This window comes from Sinocyclocheilus grahami, unplaced genomic scaffold, assembly GCF_001515645.1.
Source record: "Sinocyclocheilus grahami isolate Dianchi unplaced genomic scaffold, SAMN03320097.WGS_v1.1 scaffold273.1, whole genome shotgun sequence".
In the NCBI taxonomy this organism is placed as follows: domain Eukaryota; kingdom Metazoa; phylum Chordata; class Actinopteri; order Cypriniformes; family Cyprinidae; genus Sinocyclocheilus; species Sinocyclocheilus grahami.
Window position 1 is genome coordinate 419,577 of NW_015505452.1, and position 19,610 is coordinate 439,186.

At 37.0% G+C, this 19,610-nt stretch overlaps 2 protein-coding genes across 2 annotated transcripts in view; both read right to left on the reverse strand.

The window, feature by feature from the left end:
- Positions 1-10,990: 10,990 nt before the first annotated feature.
- On the reverse strand, positions 10,991-12,940 carry LOC107599861 (phospholipid scramblase 1-like). Its single transcript, XM_016291568.1, has 5 exons — positions 12,937-12,940; positions 12,635-12,855; positions 11,464-11,625; positions 11,153-11,314; positions 10,991-11,020 (listed from the first exon to the last, which is right to left on the reverse strand). The coding sequence occupies exons 1-5, from the start codon at positions 12,938-12,940 to the stop codon at positions 10,991-10,993; spliced, it is 579 nt and encodes a 192-aa protein (XP_016147054.1).
- A 127-nt stretch (positions 12,941-13,067) lies between these two features.
- LOC107599862 (phospholipid scramblase 2) overlaps positions 13,068-19,610 on the reverse strand; it is a 9,840-nt gene continuing 3,297 nt past the window's right edge. Inside the window, exons 2-8 of the mRNA XM_016291569.1 lie at positions 18,080-18,130; positions 17,818-17,871; positions 17,668-17,753; positions 15,576-15,618; positions 15,273-15,493; positions 14,931-15,092; positions 13,068-13,073 (exon numbers count right to left, since the gene is read on the reverse strand). Coding sequence (XP_016147055.1) covers positions 13,068-13,073; positions 14,931-15,092; positions 15,273-15,493; positions 15,576-15,618; positions 17,668-17,753; positions 17,818-17,871; positions 18,080-18,130 — 623 coding nt within the window. The remainder of the gene's footprint in view (positions 13,074-14,930; positions 15,093-15,272; positions 15,494-15,575; positions 15,619-17,667; positions 17,754-17,817; positions 17,872-18,079; positions 18,131-19,610) is intronic.

Consider the following 19,610-nt stretch of genomic DNA (forward strand, 5'->3'; position numbering starts at 1 on the left):
TTAAGCCTTCTTTTGTTCTCTTTTGTTCTTCTTCTCTATCTTTCTGTCGCTCGGCTCAGCTAATGTCCGTCCTGTGCATTGAACACTCTCTCCTCCACATCATGAGTAGACACGCCCCTTACTGCTGATTGGCTACAAGTTTGTTCTGCTATTCGGCCCGAATCGGTTTTCTAAAGCGTTTTTGAAAAATCGCTTACCCCACCTTTAAGACTGGTTTTGTGGTCCAGGGTCACATATAATAATAAAAAAGCTTTACATTTAACCTCACAATATTTTACTTTATTTACAAAACAAAAACAAAAAATGGTAACACTTTATTTAGTCCACTTTAGACATTTTAATAACAGTAAGTAACTTTGCAACTACATGTCAACCAGCAGTCAGTAGAGTATTAGTACACTGTCTGCTTAATATCTTCTAACACTTTATTTTTATGGGTTCACAACATACTGACCGTCAACTTATTCTACAAACCCTAAACCTAACCTAACAGTCTACTCGCAGAGTTAGTAGACACGTAGTTGAAAAGTTAAAAGTGGACTATCAAAATAAAGTGAAACCCAAGATATATATTTTGAATATCTGAAAATATTTCTCTATATTCATATATAAATTCATATTTTAATTATTTTAGCTAGATTTTTACATTCTCACGAGAATAAACTTCATGTACTAGTTTCTGTAACACTGCTCTTAAGATTCCAAAAAGAAAAAAAGTAAAACAAATTATAAAAAATCAGTAGTTCTAACTTTATTTTACTATTTTTATATATTCACTCAGTATTATTATTGTAGTTTTTGTTCTTTATCTTGCATTATCTTGTATTTTATTTATCTTAATTAATTTTTTTAAATGGTCTTTTCTCTGTATTTGACTGTTAATAAATAAATACAATAAAGAAAAAAAAAATAGTAGGTGTTGCCATGATAACTCGCTACATATATTTGTGATATTTTCTCAGAAAAAAATGGGGACAGTCTATGTCCATCATTATTCAGTAAATCTCCAAATGTGTAAATCCTCTGCACTCATTCAGTTTACCACTTGCAAGAAGATAGCAAGACTTGGGAATTCATAAGATTCATAAAATAAATGAAATCAGACTGTATGTCCTTCAGGGACCTTCATGGGACATTGGACTATTTAACAACAAGAAGAGCTGTTTTGCCAGCTTTTATAGGGCTGAAATATGGAGGCGGTTTTCATTAGCAGCAAATTCATCATCTATAAACTGAACAAGTTGTGTGCTTTTATTAAACTGAAAAAGCAAACCTTTATTTCACACACACATCACATTGGTGAAGGTATAAAAAGGTGCCAGCAGTGATGAGCATTTATTACCTTAATGGGTGATTTATTACACCAGTAAATGATTTATTGCTTGATAGCAAACATTGGCCATTCCATCTGAGTGTAAAATATAAAAGCCTTGAGATAAGAAGGAATCACAGTGGAAATGTATGAAGAATCGGAGAGACCACCAGTATAGCCTCTCTTATATCCATTCTAATGAAACAGACGGCATTTTACTGTTTGTAATGCAATGCAAATCACCATTGTGGTGGGGTCACCGCTGGTCTTTAGGACATAAACATGTTTGTTGAATTCAGATGCATGAGAATGCAAACTATCATCAAGTTCTCTATGTAATGTCTTTATTGTTTTCAGAAAAACAGCATCTGTACTGATGTAAAAACTGGTGATGGTACAGTATAATACAATTTTGCAGAACTATGTACCGAAGTGTCCTGATGTCAAAAGCTGCTTGCAGATAAGTAGAGGCTGTCAGTGTGTTTTCACGCAACAGTGAGATATATCCTGCTCATCCGCCACCACTGCATTATTAACAGGCGCGCTCATAGGAAAGCGTGTGTGTGTGTGTGTGTGTCACAGTACTGAAATGCACTTCCAGTACTGCTGATTACTTGTAATTTTATGAGAAGCAGATATTTCAAAGTCTAAAAATGTGCAAAAATATACATTGTCTTGCTTTGTGAATTAAAAATCTTGTCTGGGAATGGAAATGAGGTGTGAGGTGCTGTGTTGACAGGTTGTTTGATATCTCGTCATAACCAATTATAAATGCTGCTGCTCCGGGTGTGTGTTCACGGTGTGTGTGTTCACTGCTGTGTGTGTGCACTTTGGATGGGTTAAAATGCAGAGCACTAATTCCAAGTATGGGTCACCATACTTGGCCACATGTCATGTCACGTCACTAAATCGGTGCCATGAATTCATCTAAAAAAAAAAACTCTTCTAAATGGAAGAACAAAATTAGAGTTGCACAGAAACTTCTAAAGTTTTTAAATGAATGTTCAGGGTTCAATTAGCTATATAAGACAAGCAAGAGGGCTTTTGTTTAGAATATTAGCAGGCTGGATCGTTCAGCTGAATCACAGCTGTGCTAATATTATAATCACAACAGCATTATTGAGAGTATGATATTCCTTTTATACAGTAATTCAGTTAACTAGAAGTTAATTTACATATTGGCAGTTGTCTGTTTCGCTTCACCATTGAAAACAGTTCCAAAACAACCCCAGAATTCAGAGCTCAGGAATAGAAAAAGAAGATATCATGGCCACAAATTAATGACACGTTCAAGTCCTCCTGTGAACTTTGCATTTATGAATTGGCTAGTCGTAATTACGCCATCAGTTCAAGTCACTTTGGGAAGATGGCAATGCAATCATTTTTAAACTCTACTTCTACAAAATGATAAATAAAAAATGTACATCAGATGTGTTTTTACTTTATGTTTTTATTTAATTTTTGAAGGTGCATTAAATTGAATAGGTACATATTCTATTGAAATGTTAAAGTGCTCTGTGCATGCAACTTAGCAAGTTTACTGTAAATAATAATAATAATTAAATTAATTTCAACAAATTTACCATCAGTAAAGATGCTGCATCCATTGTGTCTGCCATATTTTCTCACTAAAATGCCCCCCACCCAGAGACTGTGATGTGTCGCTCCTAAATGAACATATATTTATGAACAAATCTGTTGGGAGAATCAGTCAGATTCACTCATAAAAGCAGTCACTTGTCGCCAACTACTGGTGTAACGATGTAACCTTCAGTGATTGAAAAATTCTTATGGTGCACAGACTAATTAGTCTTAAAATAGACTAATCTGACTATTTAACGCTAGGAAATTAAACATTAAATTTGGCACTATAAGTGATTATGTGCGAACTCCGCATAGTTACAAGAAAGGGACTTTTAGTATTTACATAGAGTAAATGCACATGAATTGCATGTGTAACACATGAATTAGAAGTTCAAGTCTAGGATAATTTATGCAAATTTACAGTTCACACATTGTTTTACTGAATAATTGACAAGCACTTTATTTATTTATTTATTTTGTCACGCCTTGCATTAATTTACTCATTTCTACTTTTAGAAGAGTGCTGAATTAAACACTTTTTGCAAGTTCATGAAGCACAGATTTAACTGAATGTGCAACGGCATTAACAGCAGATCATTAATAATATTTACACTTTGATATTTCAAACATAGCATCTGTGCCTTTCATTTTCTCCCTCTTGGATTCTCACACTCGCAGGGATCAAACAGGCCGAGATATCTAAGCGTGGGAGAAACATCTGGTGAGTGCAGAGTCAGAAGGGTTTCCAAGAAAGTCTGGCCTTTTTTTCCTATGTGCTCGAAAGGACACGAGCCCCTCTGATAATAGAGTTAATTTAGGTAACGAGATACCATGCCTGACAGCACACACACACACACACACAAATTATCAACAGGACCACAAAAGATGACACTGATAAATGGAGTCAGTCAGACTGCATGTCCTTCAGGGACCTTCATGGAGCATTGGACTGTTTAAAAAAAAAAACTAAAGCTCTTTTGCTTTTATGAGGCTGAAATATGGAGGAGGTTTTCATTAGCACCAACTTCATCAACTGCAAACTATATATAAAAAAAATTGTCAATAGGCACCAGCAGTGATGAGCATTTATTACTTCAATGGAATATTCTGGGTTCAGCTCAAGTTCAACTCAATCAACAGCATTTGTTTGTCCCTTTTCTTTAAGGTTACAGTACTTAATGGAAGTAAACTTAGCCAATTTTTGGAGGATGTAAAAACAGAAATGTGATGCTTATAATTTTATAAATACACTTACATTAATTATTCTGTTAAAGCTTGTGTATTAGGCTACATGAGCAGTAAAGATGTTCAGTTTGATATAACTTTACACAGAAAAGTGGTTATTTCACACTAAAAACACACATATGGTTTATATTTTGTGGCTGTATTATTGAAAGTGAGTATTTTAACGTTTTACAGACTGGTCCCATTCACTTCCACTGTAAGTGCCTCAATGTAACCCACTTTTTTTTAATTATGCTACAAAATCTGTCAGTTAAATTATTAAACTAAATGCACAGCTGAAGGTTAGGTTTTGGAGGTTGTATAAATTCATATTTCATTCAAAAATTCATACAAATTCATTCAAAAATTATTTTCTTAAGAGATCAGGTTGATTACATCTGGAATATTCCTGTTTTAAGTGCATTCGCTGTGTTCTACAGTCCCCATGTTATATGGGGGGGGGGGGTTCTGTAAATCTAGAAATGTAACCATCATGGAGCTGAATCATATTAATACACAACCTCATGAATTAATGAATGCTTAAATAAAGGCAACAAAAAACAAGCTGTTTTAATTGGCTCCGCTCTGTTTACATAAACTGATGCTCTGACCCTGTTCATATGCCCCCCAGCGTTTCTTCAAGCTCAGAGGAAAATGTGAACCCTAGGTAACATCCTCATATTTACCTCCCCATTTGACAGACCGCTAAATAAATTCACGCATCCTTCGTTCATATTGGTCATCCCTCGCTCTGCATATTAATGTGGATTATGAGTCCACAGAGCCGCTGACCCGCTCTGCTGTTTTGATGGACAGCTGTGTGTGGGTGGTTGGTTTGTGGAGATGGACCCAAAGCTTGTTGTTTGACTGGCAGTGCAGGTCTCACTTTGAATGCTTATACATATTTTATATTGCTCAGATCCATGCCGTGGGCAAGTCTACAATGGACAGTGAATGGAGGCCTGGCTGCTTTGTATTAGCACAATGCGATTAATAAATAAACACCAAGCAACTCTCTCGTTCTTCACATTATCCTTTACTCCTTATTACGTGGACAGCATAGGATGAGAGTTTTTGAGTGCTCAGAGCAAAACTGGAAAAAAAGTTCTCTTGACTGATGGGATCTTACAGCAGAGCTGGAGAGAAGGTATTACAAACACTTAAGGTATTCCAGTGCAGGCTGAAGAAGAAAGAAATATTTACCCGAAGAGTATAACTGTGGTATTTTTCATGATTTTTCGAGCCACATCTCAGGACTAGAAAATCATAGAAACATGATGATGGGCTCTTTTGACTAGGGCCTGTAAACAACCACCCAGAATATCCTGTCACACCCTAGCAACCACCCAGGTGGGCATTTCCTGAATTCAACAATTCGTCTCCTCTGTGTCTCTCCGCATCACCGTAGCGCCATTTAAGAGAATATCCGCTGAATCAAGCAAGCAGCGTACGCTCTTCTGTGTCAGCCACGCTGCACAGATGCACTGTTTTCATTCAAATCAAAGTGTAAATACATGTAGAAACCATATCCCTTTAATGTGAGCTACATATGAATATTTAAGTCCTTACATTAAAGTTCACACAAACTCTTTTCTCCGCTGTGGCTGTCAGTCATTCGTTCAGCCTTTAAACCCTGGTCGCATTCGGTTACGACAGTCAGCTCGGTAAAGCTCTCTCCAAGACCATTCTGTGTTCCTATTATTATACTTGATTTGTAAAATAAATGTCTATGATTTTGCAAAAAGGACTTTATCTTCTTGCCGGAGTTTAATATTATTTTGTTACTTGCTACCGGGTGTCTGTGAGAACAAAACACAGGCATAGAAAAGACTATAAATTGTTTTAAAATGGTTCAAAGAAAGGCTCAATAACTGTTGCACAGATATAATACAATACGCATCAATTTCTCTTCTCTTTCTGCTTTGCACTTGTTAATGCAAAGCGCTGCATGCTGTGACTCCGTGTTGCTTCAAGCACATCATTCTGCACACCGGATGCGCATATTGTAAGCGCTTCGTGCCAAAAACGGCAAAGCACAAAGTGAAGAGAAATTGATGCGTAGTGTATTACATCTGTGCAACAGTTATTGAACCTTTCTTTTAACAGTTTTAAATTTCAGTTACTGTGCAAGTTAAAAACAATTTATAGTCTTTTCTACGCCCGTGTTTTTGTCATAGATTATGAATATACATATATTTTTTCATATTTATTGTTTATTTTTCTTTATAATGAAGTAGTCTGTATTTAGTAGATTGTGAAAGAATGACTATCAGTTCCACACACAGAGATATATAAATTCTACATTTATTTAAATGGAAAAAAAACTTCACTGGTATCGGATCGGTATCGGTATTGGCCAATACTGAACCCTGGGTATCGGAATCTGTATCGGAGGTGAAAAAGGCAGATCGGAGCATCCTTAGTAAATACAAACGTGAAACAGGACATTGGTAACAACACTTTTAGGTAATGAAAGTACAAATGTGTAACAGCTGGACTAACAGCACTTTTTGGTAAAGAAAGTGTTACACTTTATATTAAGTAAACAATTCCTATGGATTTACCATGTAATTACTCTGATGTTACACAGCAGCGGCCAGTAAGTTAGGCTTTACATATAAATTGTGGTTGGTGTCCAGAATGTTACACTTTATATTAAGTGGACAGTTCCTGAGGAGTTACCATGTAAGTACACTGGTACCACACAGTGGTGCACCAACTCCACCAACTTGAGATCCAACTCCGCCCACTTTACATATCCCTAAACCTACCCATCTCCACCCCCTGGATCAAATTGTTACAATTACTCTTATACATATTGTTGTTACAAAATGTAGTTATATATGTCCTGGTACACATTTGTACTTACACAAACATTCGGAGGGTTGTTACATGTGTGTAGTTACAGAAATATTACAGCTCTAGATACTATGTACCAATGTGTACTTACAGTGTGGTTACATACTACGTACACATCTAGTTACTAAGTACACAGGTATTAGGGCCACTTAATATAAAGTGGGACCAATGTTGGATAATAAATATGTTCATGTTTACAACATGTTCATAACTATTGTTAAAAATTACAGATTTTGAACTTTTACATAAAATGTATTAGTAAATGTTAGTAATTAATTAATTAATAATTGCAAAACTAAGATTTAAAAAAATGTAAATGCTGAAGCATTGCTCATTGTTAATATTAACAAATGAAACCTTATTGTAAAGTGTTACCAGTGAGTATAAATATAGGATTTTGTGTTTGATAACATTTTGTAATATAAACAACCATATACCCTATAAACTATTGTTTCACACAATAAATAATGAAATAGATTATAGTTATTTCTTTGTTTAGATCACAAACAGGTAGTAATATATATATATATATGCTGTATGTGAATGTGTGTGAACAGTGGTGAGTTGTGGGTGGAGCTGCATGAGGTGAGGCCCTTGGCTGCTGTCACAGACACATCAGAGCACAACATCAATCAAGCCCTTTCATTAGAGGCTGTCTAGGTCTCTCAGCGCCTCCATCAGCAGATGAGTCCTCCATTATTGATCAAACCAAATACATCCAACAGCCCTGCTACCACTATATCTCCCAGCTTGGAAGTTTACAGCCGGCTCCAGAGGAGCAAGAGGGTTTCTTCCTCAAAGATGCAGAACTGACTAACATGGGTGTTATACACTGGACTAACAAATAAATTAATTAGAATACTAATCAACTCAAATAGGAAAAAGGATATAGGGTTAAAAATGCCTTAAAATTTACTGTTGAAACAAGTGTCTTGTCCTATAGACTTTTTGTAAATGTAAGTTCTCACAAACTGAAGGACAAGTCAGAATTATTGAACGTGTTAACTGATAGAACGTCAGAGACTTCAGAGATTAGATACAGTTAGCAAAACAAAATTTTACTTCTGTAATCTAACATGCATGAGTAAAACTGAAGACTCAAAAGAAAAATCTAAGACCGGAACTGATTGTGAAATAGTGTGAGATTTTAAGATGTAAAGTCACATGAGATATAAAGTCAGAGATATGAGAAATAATCACATGGTAAAACATACTGACACATTATGAAATATAAAGTCGCAAATATGAGAAATAAAATCATTTTGAGAGACAAAAAGATCTCATTGTGAGATATAAAGTTGAAATACAAGAAATAAAGTCACATTGTGAAAAATAAAGTAACAAGAGAAATACAGTAGATATACAGTAGTCATTTATGAATGAGATTTAAAATTGAAGAAATAGTCACGAAAGTCATAATGTGATAATGTGAGATCATCAATACTAGGAATAAAATCACATCACAAGATATTTATTCACAAATATGACCAATCACACAAAGTTGAAAATGCAACAATTAAAGTAACACTGTGAGATATAAAGTTGCAAACATAATAAATAAAGTCACATTGCAAGAGATAGTCACAATGTGAGATATAAAGTAACGCTGTGAGATATAAAGTTGCAAACATAATAAAGTCACATTGCAAGAGATAGTCACAATGTGAGATATAAAGTAACACTGTGAGATATAAAGTTGCAAACATAATAAAGTCACATTGCAAGAGATAGTCACAATGTGAGATATAAAGTCACAAATCTGACAAATAGAGTCACATATGAAGTTGCAAATATGACAAATAAAGTCAGATTGCAAGATATAAGTCACAGAGGCTTCAATAAATACTAAATTAGAGCCTTGTGGTTTGATGACAGGGGTTTAAAATGTAATTATGAATGACAAGAGCCCAAAAATGAAAACTGTTGAAATGGAGTGTAATTTTATATATTTTTTTTTTTCAAAGGCAAAGTTCATCACTGCTGAACAGTTCTTCAGGTCTAAGTGCTATGCACAAGCTTTGACCTTCCATTGCTATTCAGATATTCAGAACAGAATAATAGCTTACTGCATACTGCACAGTATGCACTGCAACTGCTGATATTTTTTTATAGTGTAGAGTGGAAAGTTTAGGATGGCATGCTTCGGTCTTCAAAAGTATTAGAGTAATGCAGGCAGACAGGAATAATGCATTTAACTGACTTTACTGTCAGTGAATTTCAGCTCTCTCAGTGTGTCTGCCTTTGATCGTATAATAGTATGTGATACAGCACACATTATGCAATGGCATACATTTCATCCAGCAGTATGCTATGCTGTTTTCACATGACTTCAGTGCCGTCCACCGTTATCATCTAAGAAATAAATATCATGGTTGGTATTTTTTTCAGATTAATTTGTCACACTGGAAATGAAAAGTCGAAATGTTGTCTTTGGTTGTATACTTGACATTTTGGAACATGTGGGGTAAAAATGTACAAAGCTGTCACTGGGGCAGTGCCTTTTCAAAAGCTACACTTTTGTACCTTTTTACCCCTAGAGACTGTATATTAGATACATATTACTACCTAAAATGTATAATAGTACCTAAAAGGTACATATTTATATCTTTTGAAAGGGCACCGTCACAGTGACAACATTTGTAACTTTTTTTCTGAGTGTATGCATGCAGAAAATTTGCATACTATGCATAGCATATATATATATATACTGTATATACACTGCACAGATAGTAGAATACAAATGCAGTGTGCTATAATGAACAGAGTACAGCATTCTAGAAGTAAAAGGTGAATTTTGTAAGGTCCTTCTCCTTTTTTCATTCAAAAATGTCGTGTTGTCATTTATTGCAACTCTTATTGCAAATTTTAGAAAAAAGTCTAGACATAAACATCAATTTCCTTCTCTGAAATGACTCGGGATAAGACTAAGGGCTTCTTTCGAGCATCATTTAAAATGCAAACAGCTTTCTTAAGGACTGTAAATGAGGTGTTGTTGCTGAGCAACATGAAAACTTGAATAACAAGAAAGCAAAGGTAAAAAAGTTGTACAAAAGTGTTATTCATTATCTAAATCCAAGAAGGCATAATGAGGAGTTGAGGAGCACTTTGTGAATAAAGAATATAGGTGCTAAATGAAACCATGAGTTTCAAAGTTGTTTAGAATAATCTGAATAATTGCACTGTTTTATTTATTGTGAACTGCATTTTACAATGAGAAATGTTTGAATATAATATGCATTACCTTTATACCTGTAAGCAATGATAGTTTTATAACACATCTGTAAGCATGACTGCAAACACTAAAAGCAGATGTTGATATATAAAACTTTATTCTACTATTTATTATAATGAAACAAACAAAAATCAAGCAGTTAACATTTTGCTTGTTACAAGTTTGTTTTTATTGTATTTAAATAATAATAAAGTTCTTCATAGTTCTTTAAGTTTTGAAGCACCTTTAGTTTTAAGAGTGTACTTTGTTGATACTGAGAGCATCTCAACATTATTGTAAAGGGAATTGCTGTCACCTGGTGGTGGCTCAAGAACAGCAGTGAAGGAATATACTCTATAACAGGGATCCTCAAATCTGGCCCACGAGATCCACTTTCCTGCAGAGTTTAGCTCTAACCCTAATCAAACACACCTGAGCATGCTAATCAATGTCTTCAGGATCATTAGAAAATCACAGGTAGCTGAGTTTGATCAGGGTTGGAGCTAAACTCTGCAGCGCATTGGACCTCCAGGGTAAGATTTGAGGAACCCTGCTCTATAATGTAATGTACATAGTAATATGTATAATATAACTTGTCCATAATATTTAGCTGAGTGATCCACATTTGAATCCGTGGTTAACATGTTGAGAGTTGAGGAATCAAAATTCAACCTGAAATACTAATTGAAAAACAATGATTAGATGTCAATGACAATGATGTGTTGACAAATCATGTTGTGGACTTTTTAAAATATCCATATGCCATATTAGTGTACTTACATGACATCCGGAAAATAAAGTTATTTATTGTGTTCAAAGAACATAAAGTCCTACAAGAGAAGAATAACAGCAGATTATTCACTATGCTGAAACACGCAAAGCTTATAGAGCTAGATTTAACAGATACAAACTGGTCCAACCAGTAATATGTTGACGTATAATAATAACTTATTGTTGCTTACTATGAGAAAACATGCTCCGAAAAGAGCAGCTTTGATCTTCACGTCCAGATCCATAGGAAAGGAGATTCCAAAATTGTCTGCATCAGTGAAAGTTTCTCTCACCAGACCTGTCCATTGTTTAGAGATTCTGCCCACCTTTGTTGATTCGTCCACAGACAAAACCTGTTTAGATGCAAAAAAAATAACTATTTATAGTTATGAAAAATGTTTAGTGGTTTGTAAAAGGATCACATGGTTTTATACTTGTATGACTACGATTAAAGACAAATTATCAAACTATCATCAATATGTCAGTTTTGTATGTTTCATACATCAAAGTTCACATCAGCGCAACATCTGAATGAACAGAACGGCCCCACAATCTTCAGAACTGCTTCTTTCTTCTCATTCTGTATGGTATACTTGGGAAGGAAAGGATGCCAATTCTGGATCACATATCCAATCGGGTTGCACGGTGGAGACTGGATTTCGAGCTAAGAGGAAGACAGTAAAAAAGAAACAAAAACAGTGATTTGAGTTTAGGCATAATTATTCTTGAAATGAAAGCAGATCTGTATAATTATTCACAGGTTATAGGTTGCATTTAAGCTGTTAATTCAATCACAAGCATGGCCAGTGGTGGTGGCTTTGCTGAGTACCCATCATGCAACACATCATTCGCAACAGTACATTGGTGACGTTGATTTGAAAGCCTGACATGCATAGGCTGGGTGTTTATTTAGCAATGGTCTAAAATATTAATAGGGTCAACAACATCTATGAGTGTCCATGAGTGCCCAAAAATGTGAGAATATGTTGAATCGTGAATTATTAATATTATCATAAAATCAAGATATTACACTTTACAAGTCGCACCACATGACATTTTACAACCTCAACTAACCTTGCATTTTCATGAAAAGGTCAAATTATCTGATATTTTAGGAGACTTATAGACCTTGACACACAGTCATTAAATACTTCAATACTAAATTATTTACTAGAGTTTTATTTTCAGTAACTTCATTCTTGTAATGAGGCTTTCTTTCTTCAATTGTATCTCTGATATATTGTATCACTTTTTTTATGCATGCCAAAAAGTAATTAATTTAAATTTAATTCATAAATTAAAACCATGCTCATCACAGTCGAGTCAATATACAATCTGGGTATTGCTTCAAAGAAATTAATAATTACAATAATTTAATGCAAATTTAAGATCCAATAGGAGAATTTCTTCAAAAACATTTAAAAATCTTACCAATCCGAAACTTTTGTACAGTAGTTTACGTATGGATTGTATTCAATCAAAGCATGTTTTTTTTTCTACACAAACAGCACAATGATTATAGTTCATGAATCTACAATCTAGTTTGAATCTACAATCTTTCATCACCCAGCTTATATCTTTTAACAATGATAACTAATCAAAGACTTTGAAACCTGAATAAAAGTGAGAGTTACGACACAGAATGTAACTTCATGAACCAAAATCTGTATTACCTCTTGCAGGCAACAGGGACAACAGCAGCTTCCACACTTCAAAGGACGAGTGAGTGTCATCACTTCCTGTCCCATGTTATCCTGAACATGGAGGACGAATGAACGCAGCGGTCCACAGAACTGTCTATTACAGCAGTCGTTTTCCTCAGCCACAAAGAACACCTGTTGCCCCATACTGTTCTTCACTATGTACTTATTATTGGTCTCCCAGCCCAATATAACTGTGATGCGACAAAATAAAACAAAAATATAAAAGTAAGATCCATGTTTTTTGTCAAGTTTTATGCACTGCATTAACTGACCCATCAGTAAGCCTCACCTTGGTTACTGGTTTCAATCCTGGCTTGCAACTGCCTGGCAACTGTTGCCAACTACAATATTAACAGACAAACCCTTGCTGTTTTCTAACTCTATGGAAGTGTGTTTGGGTGGTTTAATACTACAGATTACAGAAGTTACACAAAAACAAGGTAAAATAGTGTGGCCGAACAAAAAGTATCCAGAGAGAATACATAGAGTATTTTCAACCTATAAATAATTTAATTAACCCTCTGGTGTTGTTTTGTCATTTTTGACCAACATTTTTTTTTTTAGATATTTTTACTTCATCTGAATTGTACAAACTTGGTAAAGGTTTTGGCACTTGTTATGAAATCCATGGACATGATTCAAACAGGTTAAATGATCCTGAAAAACAGTCTGTTCGTGGTCAAAAATGACTGCATTAGAAATGAATGGGAAGTGAATTTCATCTAGTGGAAACATTTGGTACTGCACCCAAACAAAATCTTCCTGAAAGATCTTATTTGAAATATCAGCCTCAAATATGGAACACAACTTTAGATTTACAGCTTTGATTTTCACACAGTTGTAGAGTCATACATGTTTTGTAAAATATCTCATATCAAATTTAAAAATAGTATTTTGTGCAATTTCATAATAATAGACTTCTTTTTAAAACTTTTTTTTTTGTTTTGTTTTACTTTTGTAACTTTTTTCAGCAATAATCTGCCAAGTGTCTTCTTTAAAAAGAGACCCAACTTAAGTCTGTGCTCTGAAGTATTTAAGATTTACCAACAGTTTAATTTGGAAATTTCATTTTCAAGTCTATGCTCAAAAAGTGGTAAACAGGTAATAAATGGACCATAACTTCTCTATTACATATACATTGAGCAAAAAAAACCTAAAAATGTAACATATAAAAAAAAAATGAGGCAAAGGTTTATACTTTAAAAAGGCAGAAATGAATGGCCTTTTGCCCCTTAAGTACTGTCTTGTATTTACATAAAACTCTTTATTTTCAAAAGGTTTAATCATTTAAACATAGTTATCACACACAAACACACAATCAAGATAGTCATCAAGAAAACCATAGTGGTTTGCCAGAGGCAAATGGTCCTGGTTCCTCACATCAGGAACGACTACACAATCTGGTTCAGTATCTCTTTACAACTGGTTCTCTAAGAGTTTTATTACCATAGAACAGTGGTTCCCAAACCTGTCCTGGAAGCCCACCTGCCCTGCACATTTTGTATGTCTCCCTAATCAGACACACCCAATTTAATTATTGCAGTCTCTACTTACGAGATGATGAGTGGAATCAGGTGTGTTAGATTAGGGAGACATACAAAAAAGTGCAGGGCAGGTGGGCCTCCAGGACAGGTTTGGGAACCACTGCCATAGAAAGTATTACTTCATATCATAGCATGGTATCAATCATAAACAAGTACCAAAAAGATCAATATGTGTAGTCTTGAAGTCTTGCTTCTTGTTTCAAGTACCCTAAAAACAAATGTTAGTCAATATATATATATATATATATATATATATATATATATATATATATATATATATATATATATCTGCATCATTACTCTTCAGTGTGACATGATCCTTCAGAAATCACACTAATATGTTGATTTGGTGCTCAGGAAACATTTCTTATTATTGTCAATGTTGAAAACAGTTGTGCTGCTTAACATTTTTGTGGAAGCTCTTATACCATTTTTTTTTCAATATTATTTGATGCTTAAAAAGTTCAAAGGACAGTATTTATTTGAAAACAACATTGTAAATGTCTTTACTGTCATTTTTGATCAATTTAGTGCATCCTTGCTGAATAAAAGAATTATATTATATTTTATATTATATTATATTATATTATATTATTATTATAAACCATGTTTGTATTTTTAATTGGTTTTATATTGCCGGACCATTTGTATTATATTATATTGCTACATTATTATATTTTGAACATGACAGTATAATTTATGGTATAAGGTATGCGCCATACCTCAAAATTAACATCAGAACAACATTTGCAGTCACAGAACGGCCCCACAACCTTCAGAACAGGTTCTTTTCTTTCATTCTGGATGGTGAATTTCGGCAAGAAAGGATGCCAGCTTTGTATTACATAACCAATAGGGCTGCCTGGGGGGCTCTGAACCTCCAGCTGAAATATATGAGGCAGTACTGAAATGCTAATACAGCAACATCGATATTTTTGCAATATTTATAATCACTTATCATTTTTATTTGTTGCAGGGAAACAGGAATGCAAAGCAGGATACAAAACATTTGGCTAATATGCACGAAACAGTATGAATGGTGAAGTGGTCATTTTGTACTGTACCTCTTGCAGACAGCATGGAAAGCAACAACTACTGCATTTAAGGGGGCGGGATAAAGTCATCACTTCCTGTCCCATGTTATCCTGGATATGAAGCAGGAAGGAGCGCACTGGTCCACAGACCATGCGAGTACAAAAATCGCTGTCCTCAGCAGCAAAAAACACCTGCTGTCCTAAACTATTTTTCACCACATATTGATTATTGGTCTCCCATCCCATGAGAGCTGTAAGAGAAAGAGAGCATTTGTAGTCACGTGACAGGGGTTTAGAAAATTGTTTCTAGCGCAATCAGTGGCCAAACATTACCTTCCATTAATTCCACTTTCTGATGAACTAGAAGCTGGTCAACCTATGATAAGCAGCATTGTAGAACTGACATGAAAATAGGCATAGAGTGTATTATTTGTCCATCTGTACTTATAAGATGTCCATAAGTACACTAATGCCACAAACCACATTCACCCACGCAGACACACACACACACACACACACACACACACATTATATATATACATATATATATATACACACACACACACATACACACATATACACATATGTCTGTTTTATTGGTTTACACATATCAGTGTATATATATATATATATATATATACACTGAACAAAATTATAAACGCAACACTTTTGTTCAGCTGAACTCAAAGATCCAAGACTTTTTCTATGTTCACAAAAGGCCTATTTCTCTCAAATATTGTTCACAAATCTGTCTAAATCTGTGTTAGTGAGCACTTCTCCTTTGCTGAGATAATCCATCCACCTCACAGGTGTGGCATATCAAGATGCTGATTAGACAGCATGATTATTGCACAGGTGTGCCTAAGGTTGGCCACAATAAAAGGCCACTCTAAAATGTGCAGTTTTATTACACAGCACAATGCCACAGATGTCGCAAGTTTTGAGGGAGCATGCAATTAGCATGCTGACTGCAGGAATGTCCACCAGAGCTGTGAATTGAATGTTCATTTATCTACCATAAGTCGTCTCCAAAGGCGTTTCAGAGAATTTGGCAGTACATCCAACCGGCCTCACAACCGCAGACCACGTGTAACCACACCAGCCCAGGACCTCCACATCCAGCATCTTCACCTCCAAGATCGTCTGAGACCAGCCACCTGGACAGCTGCTGCAACAATCGGTTTGCATAACCAAAGAATTTCTGCACAAACTGTCAGAAACCGTCTCAGGGAAGCTCATCTGCATGCTCGTCGTCCTCACTGGGGTCTCGATCTGACTGCAGTTCGTCGTCGTAACCGACTTGCGTGGGCAAATGCTCACATTCGATGGTGTCTGGCACTTTGGAGAGGTGTTCTCTTCACGGATGAATCCCGGTTTTCACTGTACAGGGCGGATGGCAGACAGCGTGTATGGCGTCGGGTGGGTGAACGGTTTGCTGATATGTCAATGTTGTGGATCGAGTGGCCCATGGTGGCGGTGTGGTTATGGTATGGGCAGGCGTATGTTATGGGCAACGAACACAGGTGCATTTTATTGATGGCATTTTGAATGCACAGAGATACCGTGATGAGATCCTGAGACCCATTCTTGTGCCATTCATCCCCGACCATCACCTCAGGTTGCAGCATGATAATGCACGGCCCCATGTTGCAAGGATCTGTACACAATTCCTGGAAGCTGAAAATATCCCAGTTCTTGCATGGCCAGCATACTCACCGGACGTGTCACCCATTGAGCATGTTTGGGATGCTCTGGATCGGCGTATACGACAGCGTATTCCAGTTCCTGCCAATGTCCAGCAACTTCGCACAGCCATTGAAGATGAGTGGACCAACATTCCACAGGCCACAATTAACAAGCTAATCAACTCTATGCGAAGGAGATGTGTTGCACTGCGTGAGGCAAATGGTGGTCACACCAGATACTGACTGGTTTTCGGACCCCCTCGGACCCCCAATACAGTAAAACTGCACATTTATAGTGGCCTTTTATTATGGCCAGCCTAAGGCACACCTGTGCAATAATCATGCTGTCTAACCAGTATCTTGATATGCCACACCTGTGAGGTGGATGGATTATCTCGGCAAAGGAGAAGTGCTCACTAACACAGATTTAGACAGATTTGTGAACAATATTTGAGAGAAATAGGCCTTTTGTGTACATAGAAAAAGTCTTAGATCTTTGAGTTCAGCTCATGGAAAATGGGGGCAAAAACAAAAGTGTTGCGTTTATAATTTTGTTCAGTGTATATACTGTATACTAGAACTGGAATTGTTTAAAAGAACTAAATCGGAACCATTAAATTCTTCATGATTCCCATTCCTATATTCCTATAACACAGATTCTAGAGAAAGGTTCATATATGAACAATGATTTTTCTCTATAGTGAATGTAAATGTTTATTTGTGAGAGTACTGTTATTCACCTGGGTCAGGTACTCCAAACCTGGTGGACAGCCCAGCGGTCTTTCTGGGACTGGCATGACCATCGGGACCTGAGGTGGCATATAACCTGCAGCAGAGAAGAACATGCTTACAGTGAACTCTATACACATTATTCATGTTTATGTCTTTACCTGCTGCTGGTGTAGGATAAACTTCATTTCCTGGATGAGGGCCAATGGTATATACTAAGGAAGAAAAAGAAAATCTGATAAACTATCAGATATCTGTACCCGTACAGATCATATGATCTGATACATGAAGTGAAGAGAATGAAAACATGTTGATCTAGGAAGAAGCGACCCATATGTCACTGCACTGATTTTTTTTTTGAGTCTTTGAAGAGTTGTCAATGTGTTTTATAAGGTTGTGAAATATATTTAATTCAACTCTCACCAGGTGCCATGGGCACATTGGCTGAAGGTACATTTACTCCTCCTGTCTGATCTATAAAAAGAATGCAGTTAAAATAGTTTAGATCATTAAGTAAAAAAAAATCAAAAAAGTACATTGTCATCATGGTAACAATCCAATTCATTGTGTGCATTTTCTCAGGACTGAACCTGTTCTTGATAATCTCCAGATCATCAACCAAAACTATGCTAAATGCAACATTCCAAAATGTCTCTAGGTTACGTATTTAACCATGGTTCCCCGAGGGAACGAGACGCTGCATCGAGATCGCTTTGGGAATGCCCCTGCGTGACCGCGTTCTGAAGCACGTATCTGCAAGGCCACACCCAAGTTGAAAGCCTTGGAGGCCGACATACTCCTGGTCGAGTGTGCTCTGACCCCATAGGAGACAGGAGGCCAGAGGACTCGTAAGCTAGTGAGATGGCCTCGACCACCCACCTACTCATGGTCTGCTTGGTGGCCAGAGATCCTTTCTTTGGCGGACCAAAACAAACAAACTACTGATCTGCCTTACGCCACGGGGCAGCTCTGTGTGCGTAAGTGTCCAGTGCTCAAACTGGACAGAGCAGATTAAGCCTTTCTTGGCCTACTTCCTGGAACGGAGGAGAACAGAATGCCTGAAGTACCATGGGCCCTGGTGAAGAAGTAGGCACCTTAGGGACATACCCGGCCCTCGGGTAAACCCTAACCATGCCTGGAGCAAATTCCAGGCACAAAACAGAAATTGCCTGAAGATCCCCAATCCTTTTTAGTGAGGAAATAGCGAGGAGAAAGATGGTCTTGAGCGTGAGCAACTTGACCGCAACTTCTTCTATGGGTTCAAAGGGGGCATTGCATAAGCCCTCCAGAACCACAGCCAGGTCCCATGAGGGCACCTTAGTGCGCTGTACCGGCTTCAGCCTCAGGGTGCCACGGAGGAAACGAGTGATAAGTGGGTGTCTTCCCAATAATTGACCACCCAGAAGGGTGTGGTAAGCAGCTAAGGCCGCCACGTATACCTTCAGAGTGGAGGGAGATAACCCTGCGGAGAATCGCTCCTGCAGAAACTCCAGAACTGTACCAACTGGGCAGTTGACTGGGTCCTGCAGTCGCTGTCCGCACCATGAAGCGAAAAGTTTCCAGTTCAAAGCGTACTGTTTCCTAGTGGCAGGAGCTCTGGACTGGAGTATAGTCTCAACAACCTCAGTTGAGAGACCAGATGCTAGGAGCTGTGCCCCCTCAGGGGCCATGCCCACAGCTTCCATAACTCCGGGTGGGGGTGAAGAATGGCGCCCCCCGCCTGAGAGAGGAGGTCCCTCCTGATCGGAATCTCCAGCGGAGAGCCGTCGTGGAGGGACACCAAGTCCGAGAACCATACTCAGGCCGGCCAGAACGGAGCTACTAGCAACAGACGGACCCCATCCCGGCGTACCCTCTCCAGAACTCCCGGGAGCAGAGCGATCAGGGGAAAAGCATACAGACAAAGCCTCGGCCACGTCTGCACCATGGCATCCAGCCCCAGTGGAGCTGGATG